Here is a 24,659-nt window from a genome sequence, read left to right on the forward strand (position 1 = left end):
TTGTAATAAATTTTTTTAATTGTATTATTTATATATTTTATGATTTTATTTAACAGAATATAAAATAATTAAATGATTTCTTGAGTGGTTAGGATCCAATTTGCTTCAGATATATACTTGTTAAATTAGCAGTTCTAATAACGAATTTATAATTGATGATAGATCAAAGTGTCCGCTTTATTTGAATTTTTTTTTATGATGTGAGAACCGACAGCCTCAATTCATGGGTGTACATTAGATAAAGGAAAAATTGCTTTTTTGGTCCTGTATGTTTGTCACTTTGCGATTTTAGTCCTTTATATTTTCAGATTGCAGTTTTAGTCCGCTATCTTTATTTTTTTGGCAATTTTAGTCCTTTTTCCGATGTGGCGCTGACGTGGCACAAATTCAATGCTGATGTGGAGCTGACGTGTACAGTGCCACGTCAGCATTTTCGAAGAAAAAGGACCGAAATTGCCAAAAATTGAAACATACAGGACTAAAACTGAAATGTGAAAACATAAAGGACCAAAATCGCAAAGTGACAAACATACAGGACTAAATTTGCAATTTTCCCTTAGATAAATGATTGGGTTAACACAATATATATATTGGTAGCTAGGTGAACCGCATTAAACTCCGAAAAAGTTGGTAGCTATATATAGGAGGAATCAAACTTGTTTTAAATGGAAACTTAATTTAAACTAATAATCATATGCACAAGATGCATGTGTGTACGTAGATTAAACTTTTATCTATCTCAAACTCGATTCAATTTTTCTAACCCATCTTAAATTTGAAATTTTAAGAGTAGTAGTCTCCGATCCCTTAAAGTCTAAACGCTTTCAAAAATAGCTAGCTAGCCTCCTTTAATTTTCCCCCTCTCCGACCCATCTTATTTTTTTTAATAGAAATAAATTTACTCGATTATATATTTTATGTTAGACACAAACTTTTTTCCTCAGTAAAAAAAAAAGGTAACAAATGCACAAGAGCATGCATTGGTATTAAATTATTAATTATATAAAGGCTGGATTTCTCCAAATTAAAATGTTATTTTTTCCCAGGAAAACTAATTGATTATATATGAAACTAGTATTTATTTAGCTAGCTATCTAAAATATCTCAATTGCAACGACAAGAAAGATAACTATTAACTTCTTCCACCTGAAAAACGAAGGTTTCGGACCTTGCATTGGAACAAGTGAGCGGTTTCGATTTCGAAAAAATCAAATTCGGTTTCAAAAGATTTCCATTAAACATAAAATTACTGAATTTGACACAAACTCATTGGATCATCACCAACCTAAAGGCAAATTTAATTAACATCCCGTCTGATTCGGTTTAAATAAACATTTGACAATTTTTCCTTGGAAAAAGAAATAATAATAATAATAATAATAATAATAATAATAATAATAATAATAATATTATTATTATTATTATTATTATTATTATTATAAACCGGAAAGTTTCAGTAGGTTTTTTTTTAGTATTTTTATTTTATTTTTTGGGGTTTATAAAATTTTCCTTTTTAACCTACAAGGATCGATGTATGGTTGGATTTCGATTTATTCGAGTTGGAGTTAACCGATTTGTTTTTTTTTTATTTTTGTGGTAAAATTTGTTTGGGCAAAAGAAAAAGAAACAGTCAAAAGGACAAGTGTAATTAGCCGCCACATGCAAAAACCCTAAAGCTATATCCTAATATTCAGGGGTTAGTTATCCGTTTTACACTATTAATCTCCAATAACCTCCATTCCCACGTCCCTAACTTCATTAATCTCTCTTTCTCTCTCTCTCTCTCTGTCTTTTCCCAGTTAGTTTTCATAGGTCTACTGTTATTCTAGTCTTTGAGCACAAACTTCGTGTAAAGGCTGAGGTACTATATACTGTCTCAAATTAATTAGCATCTTCTCTTACTGTCCTTTCCCAAGAAAAAAAATATATATATATATATATAGCTAGCTAGTAGCATTCTTTTCATTCAACTTAATTAACATTTGAAAGAATTTAATTTGTTGTAGGATTGATATATACGCGCGTGCACATGGATTTGATGAGCTACTACTCTAATTGGGATTCATTTGATCAACATGACTACTTGAGTTCAGACACAAATGATCAGCAGCTGTGTTGGGAGCTCCAAGATTTCTCTGCTTTGGCAAACGACAACGGTGGTGTCGACCCGAATAATGGCTTCTTTTATTCATCATCAGATCAAAACTACATTAATTCTCTCATGATCCCAAACTTTCTAACTCCAATATCCCATGATCTCAATCTCAGCAACTGCCCTGCACCCATCATCAGTACTACTCAAGCACCACTAGTACCCTTTCAAGAATTTGATAATCCATCCGGCCTGTATTACCCCAAGCGCCAAAAGAAGGCGGCATACATCGATTATGAAGAAATATACCCCTGCAGCGCAATTTATGCCGGGGTTCAACAATTTGTGATGCCGGATTTTCCAACTGGTCCAGTACCAGTTTATAGTACGAAGAAAAGCTTGTCGGCGCAGAGCATTGCGGCGAGGCAGAGAAGAAGGAAAATTACTGATAAGACTCAGGAGCTTGGGAAGCTTATTCCAGGTGCCCACAAGATGAACACTGCCGAAATGTTTCATGCTGCTTACAAATACATCAAGTTTTTGCAGGCGCAACTCGGAATTCTTCAATCAATGGAATCATATTATCACAAGGTACGCATATATAATTACCGCACGTGGTGTGATTACTTTAGTTAAATTATATATATATACATGATGGATGATCATCAATATTATTATACTTTAATTTTAACTGCATGCAGGAAAGTGATATTGAGGAGGAATCAGTTGAAAGTGAAGAATATTTGCATGGTCTTGTGGAATCTCCACTGATTCAGGAGAAGCTATATTCTAGAGAGAAATGCTTGGCTCCTCTGAAATTTGTCCAATCACTGAGCATTGATGAGAAAAAGCAGGAATCAATCAATAAACAGTGTTTGGAATTTGGATTAGATAATGCCTAAATTATTTATGGTTTTGATTTGTTTATTTTGCTTCCCTAGTCTTTAGATTATTATATATATTTTTTCAGGATCGAATATTTTATCTAACACTTTTTCTTAGCTTTTATAAGTTCCTTCTTTGCAAGGGTTAATTAAGGTTAACTGCATGTATGTTATATCAATCAAAAATCATATCTTCAAATTGGAATAGATTTCTTAATTTGATTGGTTTCATTCGGGCTACCAATTAAACAGTATCATTTATACCCGGCATTAATTCTTGGTTTATTATCTTGATTAAATTAGATTGATTGATAATTAACTATTTTTTGTTTTTTTTTATAACTGCCTATAATTTAACCGAAACGACAGAATAATAAATGGACCATTAAATATATTAATTCGAGTCATTTAATTCCTTGATCAATCAATTATATAAATATTGCTGCCGTCAGTTCAAATTTTAATCGTCTCATAATATAATATATAGACCATATATTAAAATATGTGATTTTTAATGGTGAAAATATTTACAACAATTTATGAATACATATAATAAGTTTGAACTTAATTTATAATTATATAAGAATATGGATCATGCATCTTAATTTGTCGCAGCTGGATGCATATGTGACCCATATATTTTTATGGAAATTGACATATGTCTTGATGATCCAATGGTTAATATTTGACCACATCATGGGGGAAAAGTACTTCAGGTATAGCATAAAATAATCTTATTCATCCTTTCAATCAACCCAATCTCAAGCTATGATTTGCCTTGAAAAAAAAAAAAGGAGAAAAAAACCAACTTTAATTTCATTAATCAATTTATTGATTTATATTGTTTAATTGAATTTAATTGTGGAAATATAAAACACCTCCACCAACTATCCATATTTTTGCGGGGATATCGGGAGACCTAGTCCAAGCCAAAAACCGAAAGGGAAATTTTGACCGCTTCAGATGTCACCACATTTTAATATTCAACTTCGTTTTGTACAGAATTAAATCTTTATTTGTTATTTTTTTTTAACTATCTCGCACCTCTTTACAGAACACACGCGTGTGTAATATAATATATGATATTAAAATTTTGTGGATGTAATTAATATTATTAACACAAAATAGTTTTTTTGTCAATATAAAGCAAATAAAACCAATTGAAAGGGGAAATAAAAAGAATTAAAATTCAGGAAAGTAATAGAGAATAAATGTGTTTTTAGTTTCGAAGAAGAAATTGCAGTTGCTCCGAAAATGCATGTGGGTGGGTAGTTGGATTTTAAATTGAAGAGAAAATGAGATTAGAGAGGAGAAACTGTTGCAACGTGAAAATATTTTTGAAAAAAAAGTGTTGTCCACGACTTAAAATTTGGCTGCGATCCAGTAAAAAAAAATATTGTTTGCAATCAAGGGGCAAAACTGAAAGAAAATTTTGGTGTGCTCACATCATACCAAAAACAGTTTTTTATAAGAGTATCAATTATTATAAAATAGCAGAGATGGTAGAGATACATGCAGAAACTAACTAATAATTAATAATTAATTACTCTGGATCTTGGAATTGGTTTGTGTTAAATTTTGCAATGGAAAACCATATATCAAATATTGGTCTTAAAAGAATAAAATTTTAAAAATGATAAACTTGTATCTTTTCTTGAGAAAAAAGAGATTTTGAGTTTTAGATGGAATTGCACTTGAATTTGATCTACGATATTTGTTTTTGTGTGATTTTAGTCATACTCCCTTATCTTTTTTTTTTCCTTTGTAATTTTAGTTATTTTCTCGAGTTTTGTGATGATATAATGTTGATAGACTAAGGTCGATGAGTGAGTGAACTAATTGCGAAGATTTCTTAGATAGGTTTTGTGACGATCCGGTTCTTAATCTCTCAAATTATAAGAATAATCCAATGTTCATGAATTAAAGCCAAACAATCAATCAAGCATCCAAAGCCCGAAATTTTATTTTTTTTTTAATAAAATGACCTGCGCGTGGGCGAGCTGCTGCTCGCCCGTGCGCAGGCCAACAGTCCAAAAAAGAAGAAAGGGCTGGATTGCTGCTGTCAAACTCCTTAGCTGCTGTACAAATCATTAACACAAGATAAATCAAATCCATGAAGCAATAGAGATACAAATAAGATCTTTACAAGAGTTTCAACATGCTTCATTTCATACCCATCTAGCATACTTATGCTATGTTCAAATCACAACATCTCAACAAGCTACAACTAGCATTATCAACAACATAACATCTATAAGAAGATGTCAACTAGAAATTCATAAACTAGAGTTTAGTACAACACAAGCTAAGATCATAGCATACAAGCCAAATCCCCAACTACATATCAAATTGGTATAACTTGACAGCAACTCATATCTAAACCCGGATCGTCACTCTATTCTCTCTCGATCTCAGTTCTTCACGGTCTTTTCAGACTCGTTCCAGTCCCATCTATTGTCATGCACACATACAAACAAGACAATAGCCGGAGAGACTCCGGTGAGAATTTAATCCCAGTATAAAACAACATAAACATGCATAAACTCAAGTAATTCAACTTGAAGCATATTAACAGTCATTCAACAACTAAGATTCAAAGCAACTTAAGGCATATTAATTCAACATGCTATAAATCAAGTTGCAAACGTTGTATTCAAGCAAGACATGCTGTAAATATCATAAACTCATATCAAATCAATATCAACTCTTCAAACAATCATGCATTTAACTTAATCAAATAGTAGAAACTCCTCTATTTAAATCGAAAGCAATGCATGATTTAAAATCGGTTATCATATCGGTATCGGTTCTCTTTTTGGGATCCCTAGAAAAGAAACACTTCAACTCATCCACCTACTCTCCATTCGAGGTGACGTTGAGTGTTTATTCTCGGACTTTGGTTCACTATATATATTGATCGTCAAACGTTAGGGATGACTCAATCACCCAACCGTTAAACATTAGGGACAACTCAATCACCTAAATTCCTCAATATACGCCCAAACGTCCTATCATTTTATCTGGGCAACTCAGCCCTCAAAACTCGAAATAAAGTTGGCCCAATATGAATGCAACAAACTCAAACGCATCAAGTCAAGACCAACAATACGAACTAGATCAAGTAAGTAATCATATAAGCATCTATTAACATAGAAGTACAAAGTATGTGGTTTTAGAAAGGAATACTCAATAGATTCATATTGAGTGTGCAAGCCCTTTCTTTAAAGGTTGTCTTATACCTTTCAATCTTGGTTTTCAAACTCTTCAACTCTTCAAAATCTTCACACACAAAGCTCAATAAAAATCTTCTCAAACACTACTTGATCTTCAAGGCTTAACTTCACAAACCTTGGCCCAATTCAATCCCGATTCGAAGCTGAAGGTTCGAGTTCGATATCCCCTGTTTTCAAAACTAAAAACACAGCAAAAATAACTCATAACATCAGCAATAACTCGCTTCATTCACAGCTCCATCATAAGCCATCAAAACAGTTTTAAATTCTAAACTGGCGGAGTAACGGTACAAAATCGGTAACCGAAACTAAATTCTATCAATTCTAACATTCAAATCAACTTCATAAACACCTACTACCAGCTTATACCACTCAAATATCAGTAATTCATCAAATAATAATTTTGAAATAATGGCTGGACAATCATATAGAAAGCAAACGACGCTCGTTCTTCAATCTACCTTCAATACAATCAAACATATATAGAAGCTCAAGAATTCATAACCATGCTCAACTCTTACTTCTGTCCCATAACATAATTTTGAAATAATATAACTCAATATAATACTTACATCAATTGATAGCCCTTCTTGCAAGGATTGCGAAACACTTTTCGGAATTGAATTCGGATGAACGGATCAAAAGTTATCACAATTTGAAAATCAATTCCAAAGAAGAGGATGAAGTCTCTCGATTTCTTGGGCTGAGAAAGATGATATTCTGCTGAAACATACATGATACACGTTTAAACTCATATTCAAGACAAGTGTCCAGGTCAATTTTGCATATTTGTCCTTTGGCCCCTCAAGTCTTGCTTATTTGCAAATCGATCCTCGACAAATCTTTTTAATTCAATTTCAATCCTAAATAATTTAAGAATATTAAAATTTAAATCAAACTCTAAAATTCTCAAATTAAATATACTCAAATTAAAATTAAATAATTTTCGAATTAATTCAATTAATCCCGGGCGTTACAGGTTTCATTCGAGTTCCAAACAGTAAATATCATTTTTAGCTTGCATTAATTGGTTAAATCTAATTGAATATTGATTATTCATTTGAATATTTTTTTTGAAAACTTATTCATTTGAAAATTTTAAGGGCGATGTATTGTTTATTTGTGTTTGACAATCAACGTTGTCGGTTTTGATAATATAATTTAATTTCATGTATTTTTCTATTTTTAACTTGTTAATGATGAATTAATTTTTTTAATATTGTGACTTCCAAAAATTCATGATTAAATTATATATATATATATATATATATATATATATATATATATATTATTAACATGACCAAAAAATTTTAAAAAATACAAATTATATATGACCAAAAAAAACATTTCTTTGGTTGATCTGATCAGCGATGATACAGATTAATTAATACATAATATGTGTCAATATTAATGACTGGATTTCTATTTAAAATTCGTTGGTAGTGACTTTAATATAAATAGTACTAATCGATATTCAAGTATTGTCCCGATCATGCAAAACGCTTATGATGGGAAATTTGGGTTTGATGACTTAAGATATGAATGAAAGGGCGAATGATATGATTGAAATTGAAGTAGCTAGGTGCATGCTTTTATGTATAGATATATATGTGTGTGACTTCTATCCCATCATAACATATATATATATCATGACTATAAACAGTGTCTCCAATAAATTAAAAGTAGTCCCAACCACAATAAAGTATGATGCCATGATGTATACCGTCAAAATAGGTTTTTTTTTTCCCCCTTTTTTCGTTCACATGTTTAAGCTTGAGTAGTTTTAGTTAACTAAAATTTAAATGTTTCGTTTTAGTGGATTAAGTTTTTATTTTCGTATATTATATATATTTTGGTTCAATTATCAATGTGTTACTGAAAAATATTGATTTAATATTAAAAATAATGATATGTCTTTGAAAAATATTGACTTGTCAAACTTCATATCAACCATTAGACTAAAATCATCGAAAATTAAAAGTTGGTGTAACAAACACAAGTTTTTTGAAAAGTATGAACCAAAACCAAAAAATAAAAATGTCAATGGATCAAAAAATCATTTTTTCATTTACATATAAAGGGCGGCGTGAAAACAAATCACCCTACTGGCTAGAGATGTAATCGCGCCAAGCAAAACTCTTTGAATGTTTGAGTTTGACTCATTTATAATCGAACCGAGATCGAGCTTTATTTTACAAATATCTTCATGGCTCGTGAACTTTGTTGAGCTTTCATCGAGTCTAAACAAACTTGCTAAATATAAATCATATATTTAAATATTCATCAAAAACTAAATTTTATATTAAAAAAATATAATATTCTTATTAAATAATAGAATTTTATATATTTTTCATAATAAAAATATACAATTTTAAATAAAATCAAAACTATTATTTTTCATCAAAAAGGTGATTCATGAGCATACCAACAAACTTGTTCACGAACTAACGAGCGAATATTGTAAAATTTGATCTTGATTCGTTTCTATCTTGACGAGTTTCATCAGATAAGCTTAAACGAACTTTTAGCGAATCAAATTTCAACTAACGAACTACTTAATTCATTTGCATCTTTCTTACAGACTACCCTCCGTCGATAGAGCTAGCGTTACCATGCATGCATGTATATTATAAATCAAACAAATTAATCAAATAAATGTAGGAAGTACATAAATTAAAACACAACAACAAAGATCCAGGTATACAAGATAAAAATTATAATTAAAGAACAGAAAGGGGAGGAACCAAAGATATATATATATATATATATATATATATATATATATATACATACACTTGATCACGATGAGTGTGGATGAATAATTGATCCCACTCAAATTAAGACTTGAAGTCTCCTGTCATGTCAGGTGAATGTACTTTTATTCAACTGTTCTAACCTTTTGTTCCTCAGCTTTCTGTCCCGTCATCACTTCATTTTCCCACTCCACCTTTTCTTCTTTTTGTTTTTTCTTTGTTTAACCATGCATGTGAATAATAATTTTAATTTCTCGGAGACCAGCTAGCAGTGGCTTGATTATTTTTTTTTATAATTATTTCATGCATTAAAGTTAAAAAAAAAAAAGGATAGAAAACAGTAACAACAAAAAAACAGCTCTCCAAATAATTAAAATTCGCACTCACGTTGGGTGGTGATATCAGTGAGGTTTGTATAGTTGAAGAGGATCAATCCCTTCTGATTTCTGCATGAGATGTGGAAGTGGCGGTAGTGTTAATACTGTTATTTCCTGCCCAATCATAGAAGGCGAATGGATCCAAAGATTTGTTTTCACGTCCCATAATATCGCCGAACAAGAGATTCAAAGGGTCCGTGGCCTCCATATCAACAAAGAAACTATCTTGATCGGATTTGGTGCAGGAGTCTGAAGCTGGCATGGTGGGCTTGTAGCTCTGTGGAAATCCTTCATCGAATTCTTCCATTTGATCTAAATTATTATTATTATCGAAATCTTCATCCATCTCCTCTTTTACATTGAGTACTGCAGATAGAGACCGATTATAAATAATAATCTCCTCCTGATCTGTAGGTATTTTTTTCTTTTCTTGATCTTTAGGTTTTGAAGATTTTTGAGGAGGCAGAGAGTTTGATGAATGAATATTATTCTTTGAAGTACTACAAGTGGTAGATTTGGATGTGTGAGATCTAGTAGAGCCTGCAAGAGCATTTCTTTGAGTGGGCCATGGATGATTATGCTCCGAAGTGTATGTGATCACCAGCATATTCGGGTCCGTTCGGCTCCTCTCCACTTGTTTCCTGGCCGAACAACCCTTTGAACTACTGCATCTATAGTAACCCCTGGCATGCACCAGGATTTATACGTATTATAAGAGACCGATGGTAATTATATATATAAGATTTTATTTGTGTGTGTGTAGTCGTCAGAAAATTAATATATATATAATTAGTTTCAGAATGAATATATATAATCCCTTTTGAATTGAAGAAAATAATGTACGTACGTACCTTGGATAAGGGGATCCTTTAATAGGCTTCTGACCATACTTTCTCCATGCCCAAAGATCAGATGGAACAATTTCTCCAGTGGGTCTGCTGTTTGCAGGTGCTGGAGCCGGTATACAAACTACTTTCTTTGCCTGGCTTTTCCTGATAAATATATATAAAACTAACTCGGAGATTTTTCTTTTGGGTCCGAACTGATGGCACTAAAAACGGAAATCGAGTACTAGCTACCACTAATTGTCTGGATATATATATACTAACTAATTAATACACATGCAATATAATTACTTGGGTAAAAAAATTTTATATATATTGATGATCGATGTCTAGTTTTGCACGCTGGCCTGGGTACTACTTACCTTAATTTCTTCTTTTTCTATGACAAAAGCCCAAAGTGATGGAGGATATATATATGGGAAATTAAGACATATATAACAGGAGAAATTAAATCAACTATATATATATATATATATAAGGCTGGCTAGCTTGGTTTTTTTGGCCAAGTTTGATCGATTATCAATATTAATTGCCAGGACCGATGGATGGAAATTAATTTCATGGGAGCTTAGGTTTGAATTAGAAATATACAGAAAGAAGCTGATTAATATTCCAGTGATGTGAAATATATATATATAAAGTACTGTAGAGACATATATAATAGCTAGCTAGTACTAGAAAAAAATAGAAGTCATGAGTCACCTAGCTAGCTAACCTTCTCTTGATGGCCGGAGTATTTCGCGGAGACGAGATCTGGAGAGGAGGTGCAGCAGTAGTGGTCTCCATCTTGGAGTTATTCTGCTGCAGATCAGTTTGATCGGTGGGAACTTTCAAAGAAGAAGAAGAAGATGGAAACTTTCCATTTGCAGGACAGATCTGCAACATCCTCGAAAACATATTAGTATTATTATTCGAGGAAGCTGCAGGTCTTTTCAATATCTCATGATCAGCAGCATTCATGTCTTCATGAAAAATATTATTTAAGGTGGGAGCTGTATCCATAATATCATGGAGGAATGGATCTCTTATGTCAGCAAACGGATCCCCGAAATACTCAGACGAATAGACGTTCATGTTGATGGGGTTGCTATTAATTGGAAACTGCCATTCTTGAGCTGAGGATGCCAGCTTGTTGGTTCGGATTATATCGGTTAAATCTCCTCCTCCAGCTGCTGCTTCAGTACCATAGTTTTCCATTGATCTCTTCAAGAACATATTTCAAAACACAAACATACATGCAACTGTTGTTATTGAAGATGAGATTTGGCCTTTTTGGGGCGCTGACTTTTGGTAACAGCTGCTCCCTCCCTATACGCAACAAAGAAGAGAAGACAGGCAATGAACTCTATAGTTTTTTTAATATTCAGTCTTTGTTATATATTTTCTTTTGTTTTATCAAAAGGGGTCAAATCTGTGCAACTGTTTATCTTACTTTATTCTTTTATTAATCTACCCTCGCAAACAAATTACAAATATATATATTTTTTTGCCTATATTCTTAATTTCTTTTATATAAATCTAATTTCATTTTATATTTAGAGGCGATAAAATATATATTTCATTATATTCCATATTCATATCTGCAACCAATTATTATTATTATTATTATTATTATTATTATTATTATTATTATATGGGAATTAATTAATTTTTGTTGTCTGTCAAAATTTAAATTTTTTTGATGTTATTAATTCCCTTTCTTCAATATAAATGAATCGAAGTTAGATATTGATTCCCTTAGAATATATATATATATATATATATATATATATATATATATATATATGAGTTCTTTTATCGTGTCCAACACTAAATGTCCACTTCATGCCCACCATGTACAATAGATGAGTTGATCGGTACAATAGATGAGTTGACTTGTACATGATGAGCATGAAGTGGACATATAGTGTTGGGCACCATAAAAAAACTTTATATTTTATATATATATATATATATATATATATTGGACATTGATTGATTTCAGTTCATTCATACAATTTTATTTTATTTTATTTTTTGAAAACAAGTGATTGAAAAAGAAAGAGGGTGGCAAGTAGCCGCAATTCTCGGACAAAGCTTCAGACCTTTTCCGTCCTGGGACACCACCTCCATATATATATCTATTAATTAATTTGCTCCAAACTTTGTTTATTTTACTACATCATAATATTACCTATGCTATATATGATGATTGATTTTTTTATAACTTGTTTCGACAATTAATTATTTGATAATATTACATTCATTGATTTAATTTAACTCATGATTAATCCATGGTTTATTACTTTGCGCGACCAATTCTTATTTCGAAGGTAATATTTCTCCTAATTTGCTAGCTAAGTTTTTTTTTTATTTTTTAAACAGAATTTGCTAGCTAAGTTGGGTATATGTGCAGTCTCCAATTAAATTATTGATTTAAGACATTCACCAGACCTATGTTTTTGAGACAATGAACGTTGTCCACGAAATCAGAGTTCTGCCCTATTATTTTTAAGGGTGCCTTCATTATTATTTTTATTAATTTGAAAAATCATCATCCTTGTTTCCTATTATTCAAGTTTTACAAAATATTATATTATGTTATGCACATATATTGATTTACCATCCCATCGCATCATTTGAACCAAACAATATGAACTTCTAATCGATTTTTATCATCTCTTTTAGCATCGTTTAAATATAATATTTTTTATATATACATTCCAAAAAATGTAGGTTCCGTTTAGATAAATATTTATAAAACATGTTTAAAAAGGTGCTTTTAAAACACGTTTTATAAAATGTTTTAATAGTTAGTTTTAAGAATAAAAATATTTTTGGACAACTATTCTATAAAAAACACTTTAATATTTCAAAAGTAATGTTCATCATCTTAACCTTCAATAGTTCTATTCTATAAACATCTAAAAACACATCTCATATGTTAGAGAACACATTTTGAAATTTTTAAAAAAAACATTTTACAAGATCTAGTCCGAACACATGTTTTAAGTTTTTTTTTTTTACTTATAAAGCACTAAAAACGTTTTTAAAATAAATGTACAAATGGAACCGTAGATATGATACAACGGATGAGTGACAAGTAATTAGAGCGTTTCAATCGAATCACCAAGTAAACAACATTAAGATATATACTTTTATTAGATATATATATATATATATATATATTGGAAGACACAGGAGTACTAGCTAGATTAACTCTCTCGTTAGATATTTTAAAATATGTTCTATTCATATTATCTGTTATCTATTAGCTAATGATCACAATCAAGATAAAACAATTTATTGTTAAAAGGAGATATTGTGATATTGTAGGAAATTTAATTTTTTTTTGGAGAATGGAAAAGTAATTTCTTTGTCATATTACTTGCAAGTTTTTTTTCCATGTTATCGGTTAAGACTATACTAACTTGTGTGTGTGTGTTTTTTTAAATAGCTCTCTTTCAACGAAGTGTTGACGTGGTGCCGCAAAATGATGATGTGAGGCTGAATATTAACGGTGACGTGATGCTGAACATTATCACTGTAAGTTCATATAGATTAAATGACTTTATCATTGTTTAAACTGATTTTCTAAAAAAGTTTTGTTTGGTGTTGTTCTGACAAATTATTTTAATTTTATAATAAATATTTTTAAAAAAAAAATAGAAAATTTTTAATACACATAAAAAAAAATTGTTACAGGGTTTACCAGAAGGTGCTCTAGCTAGCTGTGTCCTTGATCCAAAGATTTTGTTGGACGCGAGGATTCATGAACATCGACACAAAATATTTGAAATCTTAGGCAATTAATATATATACACACACAATATTTAAATGTATATTTTTGGTAAATTATTAATGTAATTATGAAATGACTGCAAATTAATAAATGAATCTGGTCCCCTGACTCCCCTGAATATATTATAAATAGTTAAATATTTGCTGGTATGATCCATCCTTGTAAATGAGTGTGGCATATGGATTCGCATGACTCGATCGAAGCCAAATCGATGTTACTTTGATGATCAACTGCAAATTCCATGGGAGCTAGAATTAAGGATGGATGCAAATTAATCAGTACAAGATATAACTAAATATATTTCTCACACGAAAGCTTTTTATTTGTCCATATTAATATTTATTTGTACTATATATATAAATATAATATAATTGAATGGAGACAAACATAAATAAGAAATAATAGGCCATGCACGTTCGTGCATGAAACCAAAAAACTAATCAACACTGGGATTCTCCTGACACCTAGCTGCTAGAATTATTTGTCCTACAATGGAATCACAACCATCCACCTTCCATGTGACTGTTACACAAATCATATATCATATATATTATAATTAATGACGAGCTAGGGATTATTATTCCATTTACATTAAATGGTATTTCTCTAATTTTTCTTTTTGTTTCATCAACTCCTCAGGACCTCAAATACCTGCCATGTCTTTTGCCGGTTTCTATTTAACAATGACATTTTTTTTAATTTCTACTTAACGCTTGTGTTAGAAAACATATCATGCATGTGTGTTTTCTATAATTATTATAAAATGGAAATATATAAATTAAATGTATTTTTTTAAAAAAAAATTTAGACAAGTCACTTGTCATGACCATTAATCCACATTAATTTTTATTAAGCTGTAATCCCCAGTTTTATCAAATTCAACTTTGTTTCTTTACAAATCAATGCCACTGTATTTTTTCCTTCTTTTTTCCCCAAGGGGTTTATATGTAATATCGTGTTAATTAATTGTTTCTGAAGAATAAAATAATTATTACGCTAAGATATATATGGTCAAATGTATGTATATGTCCCAGACAGTAAGTTTCCGTTTAAATGTATTATTTAATTAAGGCAATAATTGCATAAAACCTCTTCCATTCACATTACATATAAATGAAGAATCGCATGTGACCAAACGTTAATATATTCCATAATGATCATATTCTCGAGAAGATAAGGGGCCGGGGTATTTGATTATTATTAAGTATAATGAAACAATAATAATAAAATATATAAAAACGCGTTTGAGATTATAAAAAGAAAAGGAAGAAATTAAATGTTCCTGATCAACATTGCATGTGAATTAATTATATTAATTCAAAAATATGTATAGTCCCAAGGATGGAGTGGCATGTGAGGGATTACGGTTCCATCGCCCACTGGAGCGATTTTTGCCATTATTTAGGGGATTGGATTCATTCATATATATAATGTACGTACACTTCCTTAATTTAAATTTAATAATTTTTTTAAGTCTCAAAATAATAAACACGCGGCTTATTAAATAAATTTATGTAAATACATGTCACAACTTTGGGATTTGGTCTCACTCTCCTCAGCTAAAAAATAAAATTAAAAAAAATGATATATGTACACTCAAGGTTATACCCACAGTTATCTTTGAAATTATAAATTATCCCAATAAAGAGATCTTTACATTAGTGCATTCAATATAATTTTATAATTTTAAAGGCACCTTATAACCGTATATGTAACCATGTATATATAAAAAAACAAAACAAAATAAAACAAAACAAAAACAATTATACAGTATTTTATCATAATTCATAAACCCCGGATTGGGCTCGTTTTTTGTCCTTTTCCACTGGGCCACACTTATGATTTGGGCCTGCCAAAAAGATCCAGCCTCCAAATAACTTATAATTTTATACAAGTATTGATAACTTGAACAAAAAATAATATCATCCAGTGCACAAACATGCACGTAAGGAATATGAACTATATAGTCTTGTTTTAATATGATTTGATGAATGGATACGATTCCATTCAAATTAGGTTGGAAGTAGTCTTCTTTCGTTTTATATATATATATATATATATATATATCATGTTTCCCCACTTGGTCCGCGACCACTAAAATCCGGTAGTGGGTTTTAGTGGTTTTTTTTTTTTTTGCATCACTAAAACCCACTACCGGGTTTTAGTGGTCGCGGACCAAGTGGGGAAACATGGTTGGGCAGCTGTTGTATTGTATAAATTAATACAGAGAGAAACAAAGCATGTATAATAATTAATAAATGCTCTCAAAAACTCTTGTGAAATCATCTCGATCGAACTAATTTTTGAGAAGGAAATTCTATCTACTTGACCAGATCCACCCGATCCATGTAAAAATATTATTTTTTACAAATTATAGTTTTATCTTAAGCATTAATGTTTGTATGTCAATAATTTTCATGGAGTTATTAAAAGTCCATTAACATTTTGAATAACACTGGATTTTTGTAGAATTTTTAAAAGTCAAGTTTGAATATCACTTGACTTTTAAAACTCAAAAAAATTCTATTTTGTATACCACTAGATTTCTATATATAGAGTAAAGTCTATTTTGAATATCACTAAATTTTTATAAAATATATAAAAGTAATGATTAAAATATCACTAGACTTTTAAAATCCACAAAATTCATTAATTCTCCTAATTGAATACACCCCTCTTGATTTGTTATTATCAAAGGATCAAATCATTTCATTCTTATGGGCTTTAATTTGTGTTTGTGTCTGACCGGCCGCTGATTAATAAACAATAAATAAAGGGTGGCCGGCCCAGAATCATCAATTATATATATATATTTCTCTTTTCTAAATCTAAAGCACGTACGCCTTATTATCGTCTCTCCTAATCGATGCAATACCAAGTTCCTTTTAAGTATATATGTCTAGCTACCTGCAGGATTTTAATTTGTACTCTTTTAAAGAATAATGAAAATCAATGGATCACCATATATATATAATAATTAATTATTGTAATGTATTAATATGGATAGTATTGCTCTTTATTAATTATGTTATGCCATTAACTTCAATGGTAGTACTAATTAATTACCTGGAAGGCATTATATTATATTGTTTGCATGCATGCATGGGGCTATCCGCCGTGTCGTTGTTGTCCAGACGGAATTCACCAAGTAGATGCAGACCTTAATTAATTCTTCTTTCGTCTTTCTTAATCTTAAATATTAAATACTCCACATTTTGGCTAACTTAATTTGAGGGATCCTCGATCGCTGTTGCCAACATGAAATCAACTCAAAAGGTAATTAAACAATCTGCTTTCAAATTTCTATTTCATTTTTCGTATTTGTATATAACTTGATGTTTATGGATAACACATATGAAGGCAAGTTATATATATATAGATATGTCGAATAATTGTGTTTATAATATTTGATTTGATGTATAAAGTACTCCTCCTCGTCTCCTCCATAATATATATCACTGCATGCAGGAAACATATGCAAGAGCTCGTGATGACGCATTTTTTGATGGGATGCGAAGAGGTGAATTAGCTGCCATTAATAATGCTCACAAGGGTAGAACCTTTGACTTTGAGGAAAACAATATTATAATTAATACCAGATCATCAGCCTCCGATATACTAGCTTTCAGCCCAAAGGCCGCCTCACCCTCAGACATTGTTCTTGAATCTGGAAGGTGGTCAAAGACTTACTCTCCACTTACAGACAATTTCATGAATAATAATAATAATAATAATAATAATTACGAAACCCGCCAAGATCAGTCCGTTAACCAAATTCATGTAGTTATGCAAACATCATTATATGATCTATTGAGGCAAACAGATTATATTTTATCCAATTTTCCCTTTCCTCCTTCGGCTGCTTTGTATTATTATGGACGTCCCAGCTCACCACTTATGGAAGTCGTTGTTGGATCAATATCATGCCAAAGTGTTCACAAGCTAAATTTGTATCTGAAAGCTAGGAGGTCTGATGTAAATGCTGGTGTTCCTGGAAGGTTCTTGCACGCAGTACTTGGGCGCCCACATTTTGCTGCAGGTAATTAATATTTAAACTGAATTTAATTTGCCTCTTTTTTTTTTTTCTTTTAAAAAAAATAAAAAATAAAATCAATGCTAGACCGTCCGCATGCACTAATTAATTTCCAGAGAATATGAAGAATTTTATGCTCTTGGGTACGTAGTCACCTCCAAACATAGTAGAATTACCTTAATTAATTAGCTAGCTAGAATAGATCAAGATAAAAGACATGTATATATCTTTCTTTATCAATTTGTTCGAGGAAATTAATTATGATATATATTTGTTATATATGTAGATTTTTTTTCTATTTTTCTTTGTGGATTGAAAAATGAAAATGAAAAACTGATCATGGCTTTTTATAACTATGACGGCATGCAGACGTGGGATCCGTGGCGTCAACCATCATGTATGCCTTTTATCTTGATCAGAATCATAAAAGCAACCAATTTTGTACGTTGCCAATCATCAACATGAAGAGAACTGATTTAGATTCTTGTGCTGATCTTCAGTGGCTTCTTAATTCATGCCATATTGATCTGTCATCCCTCATTTTTATTGATGAGGTTTGTTCCAATTCACTATTAATTTTGAAGATAGAATGCTTCACCTTTAATTAATTTGGCTTTTTTAATTGATAAACTCCTATCCAATGCAAGTGCATGTGCTAATTAATTTTGTTTCAGGCTTTCTGATTTTGATCGATTTTGATTCTTTTAATTTTGTGTAATATATATTGACCATGCAGATTGACTTGTCATATTATGATCTATTCGGGAGTCTGAAACTAGTTTTGCTCAATTGTGATGCGGTTCCATCCGAACAAGAGGTAAAACTTTAATATCAACATGCATGTTACGTTTCGCAACTAATGGAATTGTTCTCGTTAATTTCAGGCACTGAAAGGAGCCATAGTTGAAGTATTTAATTGCTCAAAGGTACTGTCTTTTGGCAATATTGTTGTATGCCAATTGAATTTATGGACGAGAGAGTATATATACTTTTACATGATCTGTCTTTTGGCATTGTTGTGGTTTGTTTTTAATATATATGCCAATTGAATTTATGGACGAGAGAGCTAGAGTATTCTTTTAATTACATCTGTTTTTGGTGCAGTTCGATCCTTCATATTCTCATGTTGATTCCATTAATTAAATCTCAATAGTGAAATATATATATATATACATGTACGTCTCTGTTTCCTGTTGTAAACTGGATATTAGACTCAATTTTACAATGCCTGAATACATATTGCATGCTCTTCCTATTTCAGAAAGGTGCATCTGAATTCTGCCTGCAACCCTGTATTTACCATATAAATCCATCATTATGTTTTTTTTTTTTCTTGATTCCTATAGTCAAAGTTTAATTGTATGTACGTATATTAGTTCCAATCGTGTTTTCCCAGCTTCCTGATCTAACTTGAAAAATAAACAATGAAGTACTGAACAATGTCTTTTCTATTGCATGGCAACTTACCTTTTCTATGTTGTTGTAACATTTTTTTTTTATGTTTTTCGATACAAGCTCAAACCCTTTAATTAATTATATGCATCTCAATGGACATGATTATTTTTTAACAGTAATATGAATATTGTTCAGTCCTAAATTTCTTCTCCGTACGTCATAATTTTCTTTTTGGTTTCATGACAATAAAGCAAGTTATTGTTTCAGGATGCTTCATGCTGCGCCATTATTGCCGAAAGATTTATGCAAACTTCACCTGAAATATTATCTGGGCGAGGATTTAGTAGACTTCTGGTACTTTGTGCTCACCTATCAGCTACATGTGTCCAATACAGTACCTTCGTTTGAAGGTCTGAATAGTGTTGTACGTGTTCTCCCTAATTTTCCTGGCACAGAAGACTTAAGGCCCTATTTGTATATTCTTTTATTTACCAAGATATCTTGATACAGTAATCGTTCGTCTCCCCTCAAAATCTTATAACTTGCAAATAGCAAATAAGTGCTGGTATTGGTTTCTATATATTCCATATATATGCTTCTCATTTAATTAAGCATGCATGAGAAGTTATTTTCCTACACTCTTCTTTACTTTTATTATGAATATTGAACTCGAAGTTATCTCCCTACTCTTCTATACTTTTTATGTAGGAATATTCATGATCAACTCATACAAGATCCTGTAAATCTAGGATTCAAGACTTGGTATTACCATTACAATGTTAGAATATGTCAGGCTCTCCGGAGTCATATATAGTCCACAAGTCTATCTTTACCTTCTTCTCTCAGGGATGAATAAGAAGATAATAATTTCTACTGCAACATTGTCACTAGCCTATGAAAAATATCTGCCCATCAATATATATATATTTATAATCAGCTTGGCAGTTGGCAGGTATACTTATGGATACAGGAAACTTATCTAGCCCACAATGTACTGCCAAAGATAACTACATGGCTACTTTGTTGATTGATGGAGCTGGTCGATTTGGATGCAATGGGCTGTACCAAATTTGTAAGATTTCGTCCTCTTTATCTCAACTTTATATATGAGCTAGCTATTACATCATTAATTAATTAGCTTGGACAGGGAGACTGGTTCCGTAATCATCCTTCACTTAATTCGATTGTTTGTTTTGTCAGTGAAGCACAAAACTTATGGTTCAGCTTCAGCAAACCTTATGGTGGGAGACATTTTGTTGAAGGAGTATAAGAAATTGACCAGATCAGGTTATCTAGCTTAATTGGTTATCCATTAACTAATTGTCAGTTCACATTAATTAAACTAACTAGCTATATATAATCTCATTCTCGATCAATCCAGAAACTGATGGATTTGAGATGTGAGTATTATGCAAGGAAATTATTGTGATAGTTCTTCATTAAAATTAATGATGTTAATTAATCATTCCAATAACATTCAGGATCCGTCCCTAATTTTTTTTATTTCACTTAATTGTTACCCTACCAAAAGTACATTGCATGGTTATTGTATGCACTATTGTTGGGTCCAGTATATATATAACAGAGAAATACATCGATCAGTGGGTGAAGTTTATATTAATTATAGCTAGGATATGAAGCATATTTTTTTCTTCTACATATATTTTTCAGTTTTTTGGTCGGTCTAATTGTGACGTTTGTTGAAACATCAGATTCTAGCAGTAGTTCAAGATCGGTGGCACTAAATATCGGGATGAGTTCAATCGGGATGTCGATTGGCCAGCTGTTGTCCCATGATTCTACGTCAACCCAAGAAATCATACATTTCCAAAGTACGTAGTCCTTGAACTAATTAATTTATTGCATGATATTTCATTTCACTATAACAAAACGATATATCGCTTGTGAATGCAGATTTAGAAAAAGTTGGCCTATTAATGGTTGTTTCTGGTTATTATGATCCTGGGAAGAAATTCAAGGTTGGGTTCAGCGTATGACCTGATCCCCATTTGTAGCGTACGTACGTATATGTAGTGTTGAATGCATGCATATCTGATACTTGTTATTCTGATACTCTACATTAGCGGGAAATTCTGGTAAGCGCTGAATCCGCGGAACTCTTGAAGAAGCTGCTGTTGTTCCTGGATTCCAATGCCGCTCAAATCCCACTTAAAGTTCTAAGTCAACCAGGTCAGTATATATATATATATATATGCAATGCATGCTTAATTGGGATGAAAAAATATATATATATATATATGGGATCGATCGATGATCATAGATTTTATATAATATGGTTCTGCAGGTTTGAAAGAGGAGATGCGAGTGTTTGAAATCGAGAAGGTCATCTCACGAAGGACGATCGAAAGGATCCTGGACCAATTTAGCTCTGCGTATCAGTAACCTTGTTCTGAATCTTGCCATTTTTTATACCATATAATATAATGATGGCCACACTCAGAATGAATAAATGAGTACAGATTTCATTAGATTGATTATTGTACTTAATTTGTACAATGAATTACTTTATTATTGTTTATTTACGATACATTACCTTTTTTTTTTTAAAAAAAATGCTAGATGTACACTTTATAGTGTACACCTTGGTTTATACTCTTACTTAAAATTTCCTAATTTCCCTCATTAATTGCAAAAATACCCATGATAAGAAATAAAGATCTAGTTGGTCAAGAAAAGTTTTATAATTAATAAAAAATGATGTAAACCAAGATGTACAACGAGGTATACATCTAGCATTACTATTTTTATTTTTGAGCCAGATATACGATACATTACTAGCAATTAGAATATGTACGTGTGCTTCAGCAGGAAATTAACCTGCTCCAACGGACACAAAAAGAGACAGTTAAAAAAATATCCAATTCTAGAATTGCACAAGCATGTTGCGTGTAACATAATATAGACTAGCATATTTGCACGTACGATGTGTGTGACGAAAGTTTTTTTTATACTTAATTTCAATAAAAAAATTTAACAAATTTATAGCAATAAAAATATTTTTTTTGTTAAGAATAGTCACCCTAAGTAGTTAAAACACCATCTCTTCTATTAGGTGGTATTTCCTATTTCATTAGTTTTTTTTCAAATAATTTGAAATTTGAAAATAGATAAATAAAATGATTGTATTATATATTAAATAGAAATAATTAAATAAAAAAAAAGAAATAAAGATAGTGGAGAGAAACGGTTTTAATGTGTGTGTGTTTTTTTTAAAATATTTTTTTTAATATTTTGGCATACCAAGAGACCAACTAAGAGTTTCTTGCATAATAATAGTAATAGATATATTATATATAACATGATCATGATATATTTGTATATTTTCATATAAATGATATTTAATAGTAAATACTAAAAATTCTAAAATATTATGTTTTTGTAAAACTCCTAGATATGATATCAAAATAAAAAATTTATAAATAATTTTTTGTAATATTTTTTTATGTCAATAAGATGTAATCATTAAAAAATTCAAAAGTATATATAGATAAAATGAAGGGAAAATTGATAAATTAGTCCTATAAGTTTATCACTTTTGGATTTTCATCCTATATCTTTGCCATTTTTTATTTACATCCACTATCTTTAAATTATTTAGGTATTTGGTCATTTTTGTATCAATTTCAAAATTAGCTGCTGAAGTGGCATTTTTTTAGTTAAAAAAAGGCTTTAAATTATTTTTTTTACACGTTAGATGCATATGTAGATTTTAATTTACACATCAACACTGTTTATTGGAGGGAAAACTTGAACCCTTCATCCCAAAAGCATCACGCCGGTTTGAGGGAGAAACAATCAAACAAATCCATCTCTTTCTCAAAAATCTTCTCTAAATTTTGTAGGATAAGAAACGATATTTTACGAAAAATGCGTATTCGAGCTGTATCTGATCTTCATCTACCACCACCTAAATATGGTATGGAATTTATCTTTATGGGTTTCTAACGTTTTTGTTTTTATTTCCTCCCATATGCATCGGAATGTATTCTGAATTTCATCGTGACATTCATCTACAATATTCTTGTATGTTCTGTGTTGGTTATGTTTTGTTCATTATTTTCATGTAATTCATTTGTTATGCAAATGCAGATCCTACAAAAATGTTACTGACCGTGGGTATTCACTATGGAGGCAAGTTCAATGTTGAAGATCTTCATGCCTATGTAGGTGGTCATATACATAAGTTCGATTATTATGAATTCAACATGCTAATGTTGCAGTACTTTAAAATAGTTGCTGAACGTGGGGGTGTAAAGCATCCTATGAGATGTTACGCAATTACTGATTTTGGTTTTATATTGATCGAAAATGACAAGCATTTGAAGAGAATATGTGAAAAAATATTGGAAACTTCAAGAGAAGTGGACATATACATTGTGGAGGGGGAACATAATATGAATTTGAATCAAATTGATGTTGTTCACAGTATGAGTGAGAAAGAAAACACAAATAAAAGTGATTGGGCAGAGGTTGAAGATGAAAATGCTGGAGAAGATGTTAATGATGAATTTATTGAGAGTTGTTTTGATGACGAAGATGATGATACATTATTCGATACGAATGTTAATATTGGAGTAGAGTCGATTGGAGATCAGCAATTAAGCATAGATGTAAGGACCCGATTTTACTCTATTAATTAATTTGTGTGTTAAAATATGTATTTATAAATATCGGTTTATAGACGATATTAAATTGCATATTTGATTTATAAATCACACAGAAGTTGAAATAACTCAAACCGGGTCAAGTTTTAACCCCGAATAAATAAAACGAGTACACACATTAAGTATATTATTAGATTATGATAAGATATATATCTTCTCTTTCCTCAACCTTTCCACCGCCATCACCCTGCGTTTTCTTTTCTTTTCGTTTCCAAGTTTTCTCATTTCTTCAAATTGCCGTATCTTTTCCGTCGGTTATCGATTTTTGAAAATAAATATAGTTCCGAAATCCTCGCGACGAGAGCTTTCTTTTGATACCAATATTGTAAGATTTCCTCGCGTTGGTCGAAACCCGACTCCGACCAGCCGCCGTCTTCGCCGCCCCTAGCCGCCGTCCGATCGCCGCCTGAGCTAGGAGGAGTGTTTTTCCGGTTGTTTAGACCTTTAATTCGAAGTCTTGAGGTATATTTCGAATTTAGGGTTTCGAATTTTGGGTATTTCGATTCGATTGACTTCCGATAATTGATATTTGATTTATTATTGGTTGTAGGGATTATATCGAAGTCGATTGAAGGTATTGG

The 24,659-nt window shown here is 31.1% G+C and overlaps 3 protein-coding genes across 3 annotated transcripts; 2 read left to right on the top strand and 1 right to left on the bottom strand.

The window, feature by feature from the left end:
* Window positions 1-2,029: 2,029 nt before the first annotated feature.
* On the top strand, window positions 2,030-2,994 carry LOC140870805 (uncharacterized). Its single transcript, XM_073273206.1, has 2 exons — window positions 2,030-2,683; window positions 2,794-2,994. Exons 1-2 carry the CDS (start codon window positions 2,030-2,032, stop codon window positions 2,992-2,994), a joined length of 855 nt encoding a protein of 284 aa, XP_073129307.1.
* Window positions 2,995-9,015: 6,021 nt separating this feature from the next.
* Window positions 9,016-11,422, bottom strand: LOC140870797 (probable WRKY transcription factor 14). Its single transcript, XM_073273203.1, has 3 exons — window positions 10,900-11,422; window positions 10,191-10,331; window positions 9,016-10,022 (listed from the first exon to the last, which is right to left on the bottom strand). The coding sequence occupies exons 1-3, from the start codon at window positions 11,397-11,399 to the stop codon at window positions 9,392-9,394; spliced, it is 1,272 nt and encodes a 423-aa protein (XP_073129304.1). The 5' UTR covers window positions 11,400-11,422; the 3' UTR covers window positions 9,016-9,391.
* Window positions 11,423-17,784: 6,362 nt separating this feature from the next.
* LOC140870806 (uncharacterized) lies at window positions 17,785-21,796 on the top strand. Its single transcript, XM_073273207.1, has 11 exons — window positions 17,785-18,004; window positions 18,368-18,552; window positions 18,735-18,815; window positions 18,883-18,948; window positions 19,649-19,747; window positions 20,339-20,465; window positions 20,594-20,680; window positions 21,106-21,225; window positions 21,308-21,372; window positions 21,478-21,583; window positions 21,699-21,796. The coding sequence occupies exons 1-11, from the start codon at window positions 17,863-17,865 to the stop codon at window positions 21,794-21,796; spliced, it is 1,176 nt and encodes a 391-aa protein (XP_073129308.1). The 5' UTR covers window positions 17,785-17,862.
* Window positions 21,797-24,659: the final 2,863 nt, after the last annotated feature.

Source organism: Henckelia pumila, unplaced genomic scaffold, assembly GCF_033568475.1.
Source record: "Henckelia pumila isolate YLH828 unplaced genomic scaffold, ASM3356847v2 CTG_254, whole genome shotgun sequence".
NCBI lineage: Eukaryota > Viridiplantae > Streptophyta > Magnoliopsida > Lamiales > Gesneriaceae > Henckelia > Henckelia pumila.

What these genes read in the sequence shown, in the direction of transcription:
- LOC140870805 (XM_073273206.1), top strand. Translation starts at nt 2,030, where the DNA reads ATGGATTTGATGAGCTACTACTCTAATTGGGATTCATTTGATCAACAT. An exon ending in TGGAATCATATTATCACAAG is followed by an intron (nt 2,684 to 2,793) that starts GTACGCATATAT and finishes AACTGCATGCAG; the next exon opens with GAAAGTGATATTGAGGAGGA.
- LOC140870797 (XM_073273203.1), bottom strand. Translation starts at nt 11,399, where the DNA reads ATGTTCTTGAAGAGATCAATGGAAAACTATGGTACTGAAGCAGCAGCT. An exon ending in ACTCCGGCCATCAAGAGAAG is followed by an intron (nt 10,332 to 10,899) that starts GTTAGCTAGCTA and finishes TATATTTATCAG; the next exon opens with GAAAAGCCAGGCAAAGAAAG. An exon ending in AAAGGATCCCCTTATCCAAG is followed by an intron (nt 10,023 to 10,190) that starts GTACGTACGTAC and finishes GGTGCATGCCAG; the next exon opens with GGGTTACTATAGATGCAGTA.
- LOC140870806 (XM_073273207.1), top strand. Translation starts at nt 17,863, where the DNA reads ATGGAAGTCGTTGTTGGATCAATATCATGCCAAAGTGTTCACAAGCTA. An exon ending in GCGCCCACATTTTGCTGCAG is followed by an intron (nt 18,005 to 18,367) that starts GTAATTAATATT and finishes GACGGCATGCAG; the next exon opens with ACGTGGGATCCGTGGCGTCA. An exon ending in TAAGAAATTGACCAGATCAG is followed by an intron (nt 20,681 to 21,105) that starts GTTATCTAGCTT and finishes TTGAAACATCAG; the next exon opens with ATTCTAGCAGTAGTTCAAGA.